This window comes from Myodes glareolus, chromosome 24 (assembly GCF_982192425.1).
Source record: "Myodes glareolus chromosome 24, mMyoGla1.1, whole genome shotgun sequence".
Lineage (NCBI taxonomy): Eukaryota > Metazoa > Chordata > Mammalia > Rodentia > Cricetidae > Myodes > Myodes glareolus.
The window spans coordinates 42,282,854-42,299,450 of NC_142049.1; the positions used below are offsets into that span (position 1 = coordinate 42,282,854).

Below are 16,597 nucleotides of genomic sequence, written 5' to 3' on the forward strand. Positions count from 1 at the left end.
CCTTGAGAGGTAAAGGTGGAAGGACCCAGAATTCAAAGTCTCTTACAGGGCTGGAGAGATGGCTCAGAGGTTAAGAGCACTACCTGCTCTTCCAAAGGTCCTGAGTTCAATTCCCAGCAACCACATGCTGGCTCACAACCATCTGTAATGAGGTCTGGTGCCCCCTTCTGGCCTTCAGACATACATGCAGACAGAATACTATATACATAATAAATAAATAAATAAGTCTCTTACATATACACTAGCGTGCATACACACATACACACAGACACAAAGATTTGGCTGGTAAATTCAAGTTTGAGCACAGTCCAGATAAGAGAAAAATGTCTCTCAAATTTCTCTGGAAATAAAGGAGGTAGATAATTAAAAAGAGCTACACTTCTAGTCTAGACATTTTGTTCTAGTAAATGTCTTCTATAGCCACCAGTGGTGGTGCACGCCTTTAATCCCAGCGCTCTGGAGGCAGAGGCAGGCAGATCTCTGTGAGTTCGAGGCCAACCTGGGCTTTAGAGTGAGTTCCAGGACAGCCAGGGCTACACAGAGAAACCCTGTCTTGAAAAGTAAATAAATAAATAAATAAATAAATAAATAAATAAATAAATAAATAAAAATAAAATCTTTTATGATAATCATGTGGCTGTCCTTTTTCTGCCCCTACATTCTAGGAACTCCCACTGCAGGGCCAAGGAATTTGTTACCTATCTCAGGGGTGAAGCTCAAGTCTGTGACCTTTCTTAGGTGACGGCTGTTCCATTAGAAATCGTAGTCGGAAGTTCTACTCAATGTCTAATGTAAATCCTACTTGCTGCTGTCACATGTTTTCTTTCTTTCTTTCTTTCTTTTTTTTTTTTTTAAGAAACTGTCCAGGGACTCCTGAAGTCACAGCTAATTCTTTTTAAAAAGATTTATTTATTTACTTATTTATTTATTATGTATACAATGATTTGCCAGAAGAGGGCACTAGATCTCATTATAGACAGTTTATGAGCTTCCATGTGGATCCTGGGAATTGAACTCAGGACCTCTGGAAGAGTAGCCAGTGTTCTTAACCTCTGAGCCATCTCTCCAGCCCGCATGTTTGATTTTTCTCTAGGGAGAATTCTTATTTTTTTCCCGTTTTAGATTTTCTTATGTGTATGAGTGCTTTTGCCTGCTTGTGTGTCTATGTACCATATGCATTCCTGGTGCCTGCAGAGACCAGAGAGGGGGTCAGTTCTCCTGGGACTAGAGTTGTGGGCAGTTGTAAGGCACCGTGAAGGTGCTAAGCAGCAAACTCAAGTCTCTGCAAAAGCAACAGATGCTCTTAACCCCTGAGCCATCTCTCCAGACCATCCTTCATTTCTTTCATCATTAATGCAGCTATTTGACATCTCCTTTGCCCCCCCCACCCGGTGAGGCCAAATGAAAGAGAGTAGTGAAAGAACGCAAAGCAAGGCTGCGTCGAGAGGCGCGCAGCTTCTCGTCCTGTGTGTGCTGTTTCTTGTGAGGCATGAGACATGGGAATGCAGACATGGGAATGCAGACATGGGAATGCAGACATGGGAATGCAGGCTGTGTTGAGGCTTGTGATGGGCACCATACAAAGGGTGCTGAAGGCTCTAGCCCGTGTTTCCCCCACCACTGGCTTTGAAGACTGGTGCTATGGCCATGCTCATTTCAGAGGTATGGAATCAGGAGGTGGGGAAGAGCAACTTCTCCACAACTGACCATGCAGCTGCTGGTCAACAGCACACGTGCTGGTAGCAATGGGGAGGCGAACCTTCCCTGGGGATTGTCAGTGATGAGTGAATGCAGGTGGTTTAGGGAGGAACATGTATGACCCAGGGAAATAAAAGGCATTACATTTTCTTATGTGCAGAAAGAGGTCCTGGAGGCATGGTCAGTCTTAGAGGCTTGTCTTCAGAAGGAACCCTTTCATTGGAGTATCCATTCATCTGTGCATGCATGCATATAGACAGACAGTCCTTCAGCTATCCATCCATTCATGTATCCATTCATCTGTGCATGTGTGTGTGTGTGTGTGTGTACGTGCATGTATATATCTCTTCACGTCCATCTATCCATGCTTGCATGCATCTATATACCTATATACACATATAGATATATTCATCCATCTGTCTATCCATACATCTATCCATCCTTATAGTCTCTAGTCCTTACTAATCACCCACAGCAAATGCTGGACTTAGATCAGCATTATCATCCCTGACTTGGTTGCTGTTCTTAAGAACCTCATGATCTTGTAGCCAGGCATGCTAGCGCACGCCTTTAATCCCAGCACTCGAAGGCAGAGGCAGGCGGATCTTTGTGTTTAAGGCCAGCCTGGTCTACAAAGCAAGTTTCAGGACAGCCTTGGCTACACAGAGAAACCCTGAAACCCTGTCTTGGGAAAACAAACACACAAATAAATGAGCCTCATGGTCTAGTGACGTTAGACTGATCTTAACCCTTGCATCTCCAGCAGAAGATCCCGAGGCTCGGCGGCTGCGGACAGTAAAGAACATCGCAGACCTACGACAGAATTTAGAAGAGACAATGTCCAGTTTACGGGGAACTCAGGTTACACACAGGTATGGGCAGCGTGAATTGCTTTGCTGAGAGCACTTGCCGGACCTCTCTCACTCTGCTTCTCTCTTGTGTACTGGGCTCCCCACAAAGTGGTTTGGTTGAGAGCGGAATAGAAATGAAGGGGGTAAAAGTTAATGTACAGATACCACCCCTGCAGAAGGTTTCTGAGGACACTGCCCAGAGGAAATTGCCCCCGGCCCCATTTACACTTTCTTTGACTTGCATCATTCAAGCCGTTGGAAGGAACAGGTGAACTGTGTCTGACCTGTGTGACTTGAATTCCTCCCAGGTCTCCTGACACACATGATGGTGTTAGTCATGCACGTGTAGGAAAGACAAGAGGGAGTGTTTATACAACATCGCTCTGTTTAAACTATGGCTTCGTTGGAAGGAATCTCGAGTTGTTTCCCTTGTTCTGCAAGACGGTTGAGGAGGATGCAGAGCTGGTGCTGCTGGGATCTTGGCTGAATGAGGTCTTACAGTTTGTGTTTGGCTTTGAAAATCAAAGAGTCCCAGCCAGCCCGCTGAGCCCTCATGGGTTCTCCAATTTCAGAGGAAATGTGGGACTTCCCCACTGTATCAGTTACTCTTCTCATGGCTGAAGTGATTCGAGGAAGAAAGTGGTTTGTTTGGGTTTTGGTTTAAGGGGATACAATTCCTTGTGGAAGGTAAGGCAGCTGGTCCACAGTCAGGAAGGAAGCGGAGATTGATGGATATGGTGGTACTCGGCTCCCTTTCCTCTTCTGATTTAGCCTTAGATGCCAGCTCATAGAAAGAGGTCACCCACATTCAGGGTCGGTCTTCCCTCCTCCCCGGACCCTCACAGGCATGCCTAGAGGCTTGTCTTCTAGGTGAGTCTAGATTCTGTCAAGTTGACAGTCGGTCTGAACTGTCAAACACACCACTGAGAATCTTGGCCTCCGTGGGTTCTGACTACAGTCGAACTCAAGGGTCCAATGGGTGAAAAATGAGGTCAGTGCCAGGATTGAGGACAGGGGATGGGACAAAAGCAGCCACTGGCACCCAACTGACTGATCCAAATGTGAACTTGAGAGACCGAGGAAAGTGCTTTTTTAACCGCGTAAGTATCTGAAGAACTTGAATCCTGAACTTGGGTCCTGTGACTGGATTGAGCATGAATCTGTGATCCCACTTCCCACCTAGTCACCAACACTGACTCTAGGATGTTAGCTAGGAAAGGGCAGGGATGTGAAATGTGTCCTTAGTAGCTCAGGGCAGGCTGTTTGAGCCAATCCTTGAAGTATGGCGCGGCATGCTGCAACAAATGGACCAGAGGGTCCTCTGTCCCTTCTTCACAAGTTCAGCATGTTCCGTTTCCTTCCCTGAACCGTTAAAGAGATTCCGGCCTTCCAGCAGAATGAGGCTTTGCAATCTGTGTTTAATTAAAGGGTCAGTGGGGAGGCCCTTACAGCGCATTTCCCAGTAGGCTCTTCAGAATGTATAGGTAGATGTGCAGCTTCTCTCTCTCTCTCCTTCTAATAAAGGAACCATACCATACCAGGTGGTACTCGGTGCCTGCTACTTTTATCCCGCTTTGTAAGTGAGAAGCTCTTTTTTGTTTGTTTGTTTTTACATTTCTGAATATTTAAGAACCATCTCGCCTGCCAAGCACGTTGGGGTCTAACCCAGGTTGGTTTTATGTTTTCAGTACATTAGAAACTACATTTGACACCAACGTCACCACAGAGGTCAGTGGGCGCAGCATCCTCAGCTTGACAGGAAGGCCCACTCCTCTGTCCTGGAGACTCGGCCAGTCCAGCCCTCGGCTCCAGGCAGGCGATGCCCCCTCGATGGGCAATGGGTACCCACCGCGAGCCAACGCCAGCCGCTTCATCAGTGCAGAGGCCGGTCGCTATGTGTACTCCGCCCCTCTGAGAAGGCAGCTGGCCTCCAGGGGCAGCAGCATCTGCCACGTGGATGTCTCGGACAAGGGAGGCGACGAGGTGGACCTGGAAGGCATCAGCATGGATGCCCCCGGCTACATGAGTGATGGGGACGTCCTGAGCAAGAACATCCGCAGTGACGACATCACGAGCGGGTGCGTACGTAGATGGGAAGGCCTAACCCTCACATCTCTTGGCCTTCCTTTACTAAGAGGTCTCTAGAACTGGTGCTGGCTGCCTCATCCGCTGCTGCCAGAGGCTCCATGGTGTGGTGGGGACACTGCTGGGCTGTGATTTAAAGGAAAAGTAGACAGACTCAGCTGGGGGCCCACAAAATTTCACTATGTCAATGACTGCTGCCTGTAGCCCTTACACCAGCCTCGCTCTGGACACTGCCCCGGCTGGTGACTTAGCCTCCCTGGGCTGGTGGGCCTGACTGTTCCCTCCCTCTCAGGGCTCATGCATCTCCCTTCCTCCTCCCTCATTGCTCTCCCGCTGCACCTCCCCCTCCATCCTCCATTTTCACTACCTCCTTCCAGCCCCACTGCCTTTGCACTGTTTCCAGACCGCCATTCTGTCTCCTTGCTCTCTGCTGGGCCTGCTCCTGCTGGCCTTTCCATTTGGAAAGCTTCCTTGTCCTGCAGCCTCACCGCATCTGTGTGCCCTGGTAGGCTCTTTTCATAGCTTGCCACTATACAAAGTTGTCCTGAGCATGCGTTGATCAATTAATGTCTCCCTCCTGTTCCTACTGTGCTCTCTGAGTCCCTAGTACAGTGTGCGTCCGAACTCACGGGTCCTTCTGATTGCATGAACATATGGGTGGGTAACTAGGGGGAAAAACGGAAGCTCCATCTTTCTCTGCTGCTCCTCTGTGAGTTAGAGACTCACCACCGCGATGTGTCTGATAGCCTTCTATAAGCAGTGAAGTGTGCCTGGTGTATGAGAGGGAGTTGGGGGCCATGGGGCGGGGCAACGGGAGGCTCATCTGTAGCCACACTTTCAGGTATGCTGTAGCTGTCACTTACATCTCTTGATCTTGCCTGCCTGAGATGTGCTTTGAAGTTTTCTGAGACCATTCCCACCCTTAGTGTCCGAGCAATGAAAATTATAGATCAGAAAAGTCAGGGCTAACAACCATCTTCATGCTCCATAGACAGGGGATGGAGAACCGGTGGTGTCTCTGTATCCTTAGGAATGGCTGGAGCCCCTACCAGGTGGCGTACTGAGTTGATATTTGTCTGCCTTACCTTGCTCAATCCTTCCAGAATCCTTAAGGGTAAACGGTGTCACCCTCCTGGGCCGATAGACAAGGAAACTGGAATGGGCAGGTGAGATAACTTAAAAGTGATCGCATACCTAGTAACAGAGCCCCGGGCTAGAGAGATGGCTCACTAATTAAGAGCATGTCTGTTCTTCCAGAGGACCCAAGTTCAATTCCCAGCACCCATGTCAAGTAGCTTACAAACCACCTGTACGTCCAGCTCCAAGGAATCCTACCTGTCATCCTCGGTGGGTACCTCCACTTGCTTATACACACCCACACTCAGACGCATAATTAAGAATATATTATTGGAAAAAAAAAAGAGAGAACCAGAGAAAGTAGTTCCAGAAACTGTGGACTGTATCTGCTGTGCTACACCATCTTGCCAGCACCTCTTGGCTGTGCTGAAATAGTACAACTCATCTTTTTCCTATTATTATCGTGTGGCATTTTGTCTGTGTATCCATCTGTGCACCGTATGTGTGCTTGGTGCCTGCAAAGGTCCGAGGAGGATTGGATCCTCAGTAGAGATGGTTGTGAGCCAACCACAAAGGGTGCTGAGAATCAAACTCAAGTCTTCTTTAAGAGCAGCCAGTGCCTTTAGCCACTGAGCTATCTCTCCAGCCTCAACTACAGATTGGCACAGGCGTAGAGCTGGGTAGGTAGTTGAGTGGGTTAGGGTAATTGCTGGAGGACCTGAGTTCAAATCCCGGCATCCACATAAAAAGCTAAGCATGACTTTATGGAATTTAACTTGTCACTGTGGGGGCATAAAAGGAAAGAGAATCACGGAGGCTTACTATCTACTGCCCTATCTCCACCTCAGTAAGAGACCATGTCTTAGAGAGAGAGAGCAGAACACCGGACATTGTTGTGTGCACAGGTGTGTGTGCGCATACATACATACACACACACAATAAAAGATATTTAAGAAGAAAAGATCTTTCATAAAAACATTTTAAAGCATAGGCATAGAAGTGTTTGGATTTTGTGCTGAAGTTAGGACCATTTTAGGTGGTAAAACCTCCAAAAACAAGAGCTACTAAATTCTTAGTCTTAACCCTTTTCTCCCATCCAGAATAGCTGATAAACGGTCTGGATCAATCTGGCCCAGTCAGCAGCATTGTGTGTTTCTAGCATTCTATAAACACTGGAAACAGTAGTGTATGCAGTAATAAAGCAGAAGTGTGCGCAGTTGAATCTTTCCCTACGGTTTAGGGGATTTGGGCTTCCGGCACAGCTGACCTGGTCATGACTCATTTCATCTTGATATCTGAGCCCATGTGCTGGTTCCTCTGAGATTTCTGTACTCTGTGATGAAAGACTCCTTCGTTGCTCTTGCTGGGGAGTGGATTGAGTCTAATACAGTGTTATTAGTGTCCACACGGTGGAGACATGCACACACTCCAGGGAAGCTTCGCGTGTCCCTGGGAGAAGCCCTATTTTCCTAGCTCCCTGAAAAGCGCAGATGTTTGTACCGCCCTTCTGCTCTGCAGAGCTTGTACCTCCCGCATGCGCTAGGGTTTTGAGCGAGTGTGGACAACGTGTAAGTGTTAGCGTACCCCTGTGGCTGAAACCCAAGAACTCTGCTCATTTGGAATGCTTTCTACTGTAGGAAGCCTAGGCATTACTTAATGCTCTTCCTGCTGGGAATATTCTAGAACCCTTGCTAAGCCCGCCTCCATCCATGAAAATACAGGTGGAGGGTTCTGCTCTGACTGATTTTATGTGCCTAGTGCAAGGCAAGCCATTTGATGTGTTTCTAACCCACTTCTTTTTCTTTACGTAGACTGCCAACTGTGAGTATAAGGATTGGTCACTTTTCCCAGAATCTGCTCAATAACTAACTCATTCTTTGAGACAGCTGATGGAGTAGACAAGGAATGGATGAAATGCTCCACCTAGGGTTTAAGCCCCATCCAGCCTCTTGTGAGCCCTGTGATGTTGTGCATACTCTCCAAATGCCCCAAACGCCTCAGTTTCCAGATGCACATTTTATCCTTCCAGTTAGCCCTCCTGTTGAGGTTGTATCCTGTTACAGACACTTAGCTAACAAAGGCACAGCGTTTCTGCCGGGATCTAGATGTCCTATTGGCCTGGAACATCGGGGTACTCGGAAACAGCACATCAACCAGCTCACATCCAGCTGTTCCTTTGGCTTAGGGCAAACATAGTCTCAATGTCGGAGCAGTCTGTATCAGGTCAGAAGCTCATTGGGGAAAATGTTTACAGAAGCGGGCAGCAGATGTATTCAGAAACCTGCTATGGAGGTAAGGTCTAGTTTCTGAAACCATGTGGGTGTGTTTTTTACGATGCAGGGCCCTGACTTGGTTGGTCTTAGTAGCGTAGCTCGTGTTCTTTGTATGTGCGGAACTGAGCCTGACATGACCACGTCACTGGAGTCTAGCTAAGACGTGAGCTAGTTTCTCTGTGAGTTTGTCACACCCTAGGGATAGACATTATCCATTGGTACCTGGCCCTGCTGCTTCTGGCACCAGGCTCATAAACTGGCCATTGGTTCTAATAGAGAAGAAGCCAAAGTGACAGATGAAGGTGTCTCTGAGCAAATCCTGTGCTCAGATCCTGAAACTTCAGGGTGCCATGTGGCACAGAATAAAATTATAAGGGTAGACTTAGCATCCATATGTTTTGAAAGAATTTTTTTCCTTTCAAAGGCAGCACTGGGTTGTATAATCTTCTCAAGTATAAATATGCATCCCTTCCTGGAAAAAAAAAAAGACAACCGTAGAAGACCCTTGGTAGTTGACCCATCCATCGCCCATGCCTTACCCAGCTTTGGCCCCTCTGTACTTTCCTCCCTCTGGCTGTGCCGTGTGTGCCTTCAACAAAAGCTGAGTCTTGTGTCTACAGTGTTCTGTACTTGGGACATGCCACTTCTTCTTGCAGCTCTGTGCATGGGACATGCCACTTCTCCTTGCAGCTCCTTCCCCCAGCACGCCTGTCTGATTGTGCTGAAGAGCACCACCCCATAGACATGCTCCCCTAGCTAGGGTCTGTTTCTCTGGTTCTGTTGCCTTGGCTCATCCCTAAACAACCAGGTTAGCCTTTCTCATACGAGCTGTCTGAGGACTGGCTGGTGTCACAGAATAGGGGTTAAAAACAGGAGGCACCTGAGATTTAACCCTTGCTCTACCAAATGAACGGGAACAAAGTCTTAATATTGAAAATTAGAGATGGTGCTTGGCACCAGGCAAAGAGTCAGCGATAGTCAAGCACATATGTGCACACATGCACATATGCATACATAGACAAGCTTGTGTGTTTTCTCCATCGGAGCATCTCGAAGGAGGACATTGCCCATCACTTTCCTAAGTCCAGAGACTAGGGCATAGTAGGCATTTAATATTTTGTGACTGGTCTGTTTGTGGTACCCACCCTGTCAGGATGTTGGGCTTGTGGAGGTTCATCCTCACCAGCTGAAAACCCAGTGTGGTCCTGGTCACTCTGACTACTCAGAGAAAGGCAACTTGGCCTGTGGTGCCATCTAGTGGCCAATAGGGGTATTGCTGCGACTACACTGCTTTTGCAGTGTATTGCAGCCAAGGCCACGAGGTTGCTTCTCAGCTGCTGATGGCGAGAAAACAAGGATTCCAGCAGTGTGGTCTACAGCACTGACATCTGCATGGCCTGAGTTCCCATACTCAGCGGCGGGCAATACTTCATCAGAAGAGGGGTGCAGGTCTCTCCTGGGAGACACAGTTCTCAGAAATGAAGGACGCTGGCTTGCTCTCAGTCCTTCAGGACGGGCCTCAGACAGCCCAGGATGGTATCATAAAACGTGACTTGAGTTGTCAATAGTGGCGCTATATTGTTTACAGTTCTAGAGGCTCGAAGGTGTGAGGACTGGATTCCAGTGAGGCTTCTCTGTCTGGTGTAAAGACGGTGGCCATGTCTTAGCAGGCAAAGGAGGAAAACCCTGCACTTCCCCTTCTTAGAAGGATGCCAGTCCCAACCCGAAGCTCTGTTCGTAAGACCTCAGGGAGACTACCTCCCATCCCTAGGGTCCTGCCTCCTGATACCAGCACAAGTGTTCAGTCTATTCAGGATGTGTGTCTGCTTGCAGGTATCACCTACATGAGCAATATCTTGGCTTTCCCTCCCCCCACATGGCTGCCAGGTCCTCAAACCTCAAGGTGGTGACATCGTTCTCTGAGGTCATTTGAGATTGGAAGTGGCTGTGACAGAGCTGTATGTTACTCTGCATGTGCCTATACCTGAGTGCTTGTGATATGTATGCACATACCTGTGTGTGGAAGGGATCCTCTCACGTCTCCATTGTTGGACACAATGGCAGTCCCATAGTAAGCAGTTCAGGAAATGAGAGAATGCTTCATTTGGCCTTAAGAACAGACCAGCTAGGCTGGACGGTGGTGGCGCATGCCTTTAATCCCTCGGGAAGCAGAGCCAGTCGGATCTCTGTGAGTTCGAGGCCAACCTGGTCTGCGAGAGACAGTTCCAGGATACATAGGGTTGTTACACAGAGAAACCCTGTCTCAAAAAAGCCAAAAGGAGGGGGAGGAAGAAAAGGAAGATGATGAAGGACTATGACAATGATCAGGCAGGCAGTGATGGCACACACCTTTAATTCCAGCACTTTAATTCCAGAGGCAGGTGAATCTCTGAGTTCAAGGCCAGCCTGGTCTACAGAGAGAGTTCCAGGATTACCAAGACTCCACAAAGAAACCCTTTGAGGTGGGGGATAGAAGACCAGCCCCTTATTCTGGATGAGTATGTGTCTGAAGTCAAAGTCCCTTTGAGCATGAGGCCCCAGCCACCTGCTCTTATGGGTTCTTAGCTTCCCCTGTGCTGTCACTGACAGAAACAGCAACAGCACAGACCGCAGCCGGCCATTTGCCCAGTGGGCAAGGGCACTTGTCCATCCTCCATTCAATGTCAAGGGCTGTTGTGTGAGGTGTCTCCCCGGGCAGCCAGCAGGTGGCAAGTCTGGTTCATAGCTTCAAAGGCTCTTTCTTACCTGGCCTCTCCTCCCACTGCCTTTTTAGGACTGGCCTCAAGCGACTTGCAGGCTTTTGTTGTAGGCGAACCGATAGCAGAGGAAGAAATCTGTGTCTGTGATCCCTGGAACCTAAATAAATGACCTGTGGGAAGCTATCCTGAAAGGCCCTGCTTCTGGCCGTCTCCAAGAGGGTGTGGCAGGAATCTGATCTAGAAAGGACCCCAGCTTGTAAGATCCTGCCAGCCAGCCACTAGACTGACTTTAGAGAAATTGGGAAGATTGATCATCATGGGAAGCGGGGGGGGGGGGGGGAGTCTCTTTCCCAGCACCTCTGTGTGTCTGTGTGTTCACCAACCTTCAGGTTCTCTGAACCCCACAGTTGCGGAGTTTGACGGGCATTCTTCTGTGTAGCCGGCAAGTGTTTAGCAGGCATCTCCATCCCAGCCCCTGGTGTGCCCCGAAGTATGATTTTGCAGAGTCGATCACTCGATATTCTTTTTTATACTGAAATTGGATCCTTGAAACTACTCTCTAGTGTAAACCTGCAGCCCATGAACTCATACTCGGAAGGGGCGTTTCTACATGCAGGGAATCTGATTCTCTACCTTTGGACACATTGTCAAAATGGGTACTAACCCCAACTCTAAAATTCAGGTTTTTATATGGTATTGTTCTTTTTAAAATATAATTTATTTAGCCTTTTATTTTATGTGCATTGGTGTGAAGGTATCAGATGCCCTAGAACTAGAGTTTCACACAGTTGTGAGCTGCCATGTGGATGCTGGGAATTGAATCTGGGTTCTCTGGAAAAGCAGCCGATGCTCTTAACCACTGAGCCATCTCTCCAGCCACATGGTACTGTCCCTAAAGGCCCTGAAACATTTTAAAGCCCTGGAAGACATGGAAAAATGGCCGCCCCTTCTGCTCTTTCTTTCCCTTTGGGAAAGTGTTACAATGTGTCCTTGCTGCCTTGCTGTATCCCCCTGCCACCCTCTGTCCCTCTGCTGGAGAGCAATGGTGGGCAGAGCCCTCCCCTCCCTGCCCCATGCTTTGCAAATGAGCCTATGTTGAAGAGAGAACCGCAGCTCCCCAGTGTTTCTCGCTAAGCCTTTGTGCGGCTCTCTTCTAGAAAACCCAGCTCATGTTCGCTTTTATCTTAAAAGTGAGCCAGTGGCCTTGCAAATCCCTTCCCAGTTGCATCTGCCCAGCCAGCAGTTAGCATGGCTCTGACAGATTTATGGTGGCAAGGTTGGAGAATACAAGATTGGAGTAGAGATGGATATGAGGAAAAGCATCTGGATGGTTTGGGAGTGTCTTGGCCCTGAGACAGTAAGCCCGTGCTGGAAGACTCAACAGGAGGCTGAGACTGAGTGTGCCTAGACCTTGATCAAGATAAGAAGCGAAGTTTCCTTGTGAGCAACCTCCCATCATGCTGTGCTGCAGATATTTCCCAGTGGGAGTCACAGGACCTGCCAGTCATTGCTTAGGAAACTGCTTCACTTTCTCAGCTTGTTTTCCATGTGTTAAGGGCCAGGTAGCTGTATCTCTTTGCTTCTGGGTCCTTTATCCTTCTTAACACATTTTCAAAGATGTGGCCATGCTGCTTCTGAGCCCAAGGACCAAATAAGACCCACAGGGACCGGAAGATGTTAGCTGACTTTAGAGAATTAACCATACTGTGATGGAGACATACAAGTCCAAAGCCTCCAAGGCAGTCCAGGACTCAAGTCCTGGGACCATCCACAGACATGATTCCCTCCTCAGGATCTGCCTGTTTTAAAATCTGCAGCTGCTTAGATGATCTCTCTCTCTCTCTCTCTCTCTCTCTCTCACTCTCTCTCTCTCTCTCTCTCTCTCTCTCTCTCTCACACACACACACACACAACACACATCTGCTGGGTTAAATGTGAATCTCATCACGACATCTAGACTAGTGTTTGCCTGGATATCTGGGTATCACAGCCTAGCCAACTTGCCACATATAATTAGCCACCCCAGTCTGTCACAGGCCTTAATGTGGGATCATGAAAATGAGTCTGAGATGGGAGATAACTCACCTGTATCGCGCAAACAGAGAGCAACATGGCGGGATGTCAAAGCTAGAGCATCCTGTAGGGAGTGGGACCATGGATGAGAGTCTTTGGGTGCCTCAGAGGAAGCATTGTACCCCTCTCCAGGACCCCAGTGTCCCAAAAAGTCTCATGAGAGGCAGTCGGTTTGTTTGTTCATCTTACTCCTGAGCTAGTGGCAGATGGATACACTGACCAGAGCCAGTGGGGCTCAGAGCACTGGGCTGCTAAGAACTTTAAGAACAGGAAGTATTCAACTGATCAACATGCATAGAATAACTATCTGTGGGGCAAGACATACGCAGGACATCTCTATCACACCCCCTCCCCAAGGTACAGGAGTCATTGCAGAGGATTGTGGGAGACAGAGGATGGGGAGGACCCAGGCAAACCAGTGTTTTCTAGACATCAGAGGGCAGCTGTGCTCATGAACACAGATCAGCTGTGGTTCCCTGCACAAGACCTGCCCAAGACTAAGCCAGTGGACATTCATCCCGGGGGATGGAGTAGGCCATGAGCCCCTACCCCTGACTGATGAGCTAGTGACAGCTGAAGGCCACTGGAGAGGCATAGTGAACAGTCAGCTTTCTTTAAGGGTGTGACCATGCACCAGGTAAGTGTGGGTGGTCCTTGAAGATTAGCCTGCATTGGAGGCCCTGGGAAGACAAGGCAAGGCCCTGTCTAGCATCTGACAGTGTGTCATTATCTCCATCCCAGAGACCTGAGAACTGAGCAGAGAAATGTCTTGTCCCAAATCAAAGAGCTGCTAAGCATTACAGCCAATTAAACAAGCTTGAGGGCTCAGCCGCTGAGATGCCAGCCTTGCCTCTTCCAGTGCTGCCCCCTGCTAGATGCTTCTAGTGTTCCCCTCTCCAAAGCCTGCCCTTCCTTGGATTGGTAGAGAAGCAATAAGTAAGATGGGTCTTTGAGTGCTTGCTTGTTGGGTAGTGTCTAAGGTTTGCTTTGTCCTGGTGCCACATTAGAAGGAATTCAGAGCAAGGCTGAGGTGTGCTTGGGAGATGTCTGATGGCACGGAGCTCCAAGCCTGGAGCATAGCATCTACAGTAGAAAGTAGGCATGCATAGTGCAGAAGGCATTCAGTGAGTAGTGGGTTCCAAAGAACCATGCTCCAACCACATGGAATTTAGGCTTGCATTTATCCATTGCCCAAAACACTAGGATGCCCTGTGGTTAAAGTGTAGAAGAATGTACCAGGTTGTGGGTGGGGCTGCTTGGGACTCCCCCTCCTGAGAGTTTCTAAGTCTGGAGCTTTGTATATCTGGGAGACGACAGGCGGATTCCTTCAAAGGAAGATCTTCCAGCTCTGGATGCAGGATGCGCTCCTCCCTGCAGGAGTCACTGTATTCTGCTGTCATGGTAACAGATCTGGGTGTTGCTTTCTGAACAAAAGTCTCCTGAAAAGACAGGCCTCACTCTGTAGGTCAGGCCAGACTAGAGAATCTGGAGAGACCTAAAAGGTGATTCTCCTAAAAAGAAATATTAACCCATGCCTGTTTTAATAAGCACAAAAGTCAGGCGGGGCTCTTTCCTGCCCTAGGGACTGATCTGGCTGTGAGGGGACTGGAGATTTTGTTCATTTTCAAACAGTCTCATGCAGCCCAAACTGGCCAGAAACTCCCCACATAGCCGAGAATCACCATGGGCTTCTCCTCCTCCTGTTCCCACCTCGCTAGTGCCAAGATTACAGGCCTATGCCAATACGCCCAGTTTTCGTGGCGCTTGGGGTAGAACTCAGGACCTCTGGGCCAAGCAGGCACTCTCCCATCTGAGTTGTATCACAAGCCCCAGGATAAAGGGTTCAGCGGCACATTGAACTGTGGCTACTGAGACCCACTGTAGGCTGACTGCTCACACACCAGCCGTTACGCCTTCTCGTGTACAAAGAAAGCAGAAGTTGAGAAGGGATTAAAGGTGGCTTCCAGAACTCAGCTTTGCCCCCAGCCGTGTTGGAATGGTGCCTTCCGCTTATCTAGTCACAGCTCTTGTTTGTGGGAGTAGAGGCATTGGAGTGAGTTAAAGAGTTGGGGGGGAAAAGCCAACCAAACACCACCAGGGACTCCATCCCCTAGTCTGTGGATCACAGCTGTTGTTACTGCCGCTCCTGGTGTGTTGACTGAGGGCTGATTGTGTGTTCTGTAGGTGACAGTGTTAGCCCCATTTCTCCTCTGGAGCCTTTCTCCCCGATCTTCACCCGCTGCTTCACCGGCTGCTGTTGGTCCATGACTGGTTTGCCCGTGTGCTTGGTCGGTCGCCTGGCTTCCACGTAACTCCTGACTTCATCCCTCCGCCGCCATAGCTCCAGCAGCTGCCTTGCTGTGTAGGAAGAGACGTGTCCACATATACATCTGTGTCCTGTCTGCTCCTCGTGGGGACACACCTGTGCCAATCATCCTGTGAATGCCGCGACCATGCCCAGCCTATGTGGCGCTGGGAACCCAACCCAGATCCATTGCAAAAGCAGCAAATGGTCTTAACTGCTGAGCCATCTCTGCAGATTCTGTTTATTGGCTTGTAATATGTGCTTATGAAATTTTGTTATCGTATGTGTCAGTAAATGTATGAGCTAGCTTTCTCACCCCAACCCAGCCTTCCCTGTCGATCCTTTCAGAATCCTCCTGAAGGTCCCTCCCCTGTGAAGCCCTCTCTGGTGCTTAGCCCTGCTTTTCACCCTTGTTGAGCCCCAAGTGAGCAGCTGTAAAGTCAAGGACCTGGATTCTTGTACCACCAGCATGCAGGCTCGTGTCTCCCTCAGTGCAGCAGCTCCCTGAGGTCCTGGTTGAAAACCAGAATGCCACCGCCTTAAACATGAGCCGCCTCCAGAACAAATACCTACCTGTAGCCCTCCTGTAGCCAGCCCGCTCTTCAGCCCTCCCTTCTCCCAGGGACCTCCAGACGTCTGTTTTCTACCTCATGATGCAGTCGGCAGTAGAGGCACATCTCAGTTGCCAGCCAGTTGCCCCTCGCTGCATGTTCTCAGGGCACCTTGGCATCTCCGTCAGCGACAGTTTTGATAAGGACGAGGTGAAAGTTGTATGGACTTCAAGCACAGTGACAGACAGTTGCTCCCCAGTGTCGTAGAGGCAGTTCCCCTGACCTGTCTGCAGAAGCCTGAAGAGCAAGAGACACTGGGTGTCTCCTGATTCTGTCTTCGAGGGCTCTAGTCCTCGTCTGGAGAGAACAGAGAAAACCCAAAGCCAGCATCCATGTTCCTGACTGTAAAGGAAGGTGAACCTGTGTCATGTGACACTTTGGGAGATTAGAAACTTTGAGACAGCAAGTTATAGCCATCCCAGAAGCATAGCCAGTAGCTCTCAGCATGTTGGGTGTGCTTGGTGGGAGGATTTCATGTGGCCAGGAATATGTGTGCATGTAGAGGTGAGAGGACAGAGACTGGGTTCTCACTTTCCTTCCTTGTCTAAGGGTCCCTTCCAGCTGGTTAGCCCACAGGCTTCCAGAGAGTCTTCTGTTTCTCCTCTCCATTTTCGATAGTGGGGTGCTGGGATTACGAATGCTCACACTTCCAAGTCCAGCTTTTGTGTGGATTCTTGGAGTCTGGGCTCAGGTTCACAGGCTTGGACGGCAAGCACTTTCCTGAGCCCAGGAACGACTCTTCGGACAGTGCAGAGGCTGTCTGATGATGACATTCCTGTGGGGCCACCGTCTGTTGTCCCCCGTGCTCTGAGTTCATCATGGCTAATGCTCCGCCCACATGACCTCACCAGCCTTCTGGACCTCCACCAGGTGGACTGCTTCACGGCCTGGAGATCTCTCAGTCTAGACTGCTAGTCGGCTGATA

General features: G+C 49.2%; 1 protein-coding gene across 6 annotated transcripts in view; it reads left to right on the top strand.

Annotated features, from left to right (window-relative positions):
- Positions 1-16,597, top strand: part of Nav2 (neuron navigator 2) — a 356,673-nt gene that overhangs the window by 209,048 nt on the left and 131,028 nt on the right. For 4 of the 6 annotated variants that reach the window (XR_015736368.1, XM_087901385.1, XM_087901389.1 and 1 more), the window contains 2 exons: positions 2,462-2,570; positions 4,238-4,627. Coding sequence is in view for 5 of the 6 variants with exons in the window: in XM_087901385.1 (XP_087757511.1) it covers positions 2,462-2,570; positions 4,238-4,627 (499 nt within the window). In the remaining variant the exon portion in view is untranslated. The remainder of the gene's footprint in view (positions 1-2,461; positions 2,571-4,237; positions 4,628-16,597) is intronic. The other 2 variants (XM_087901386.1, XM_087901388.1) reach the window with 1 other exon arrangement.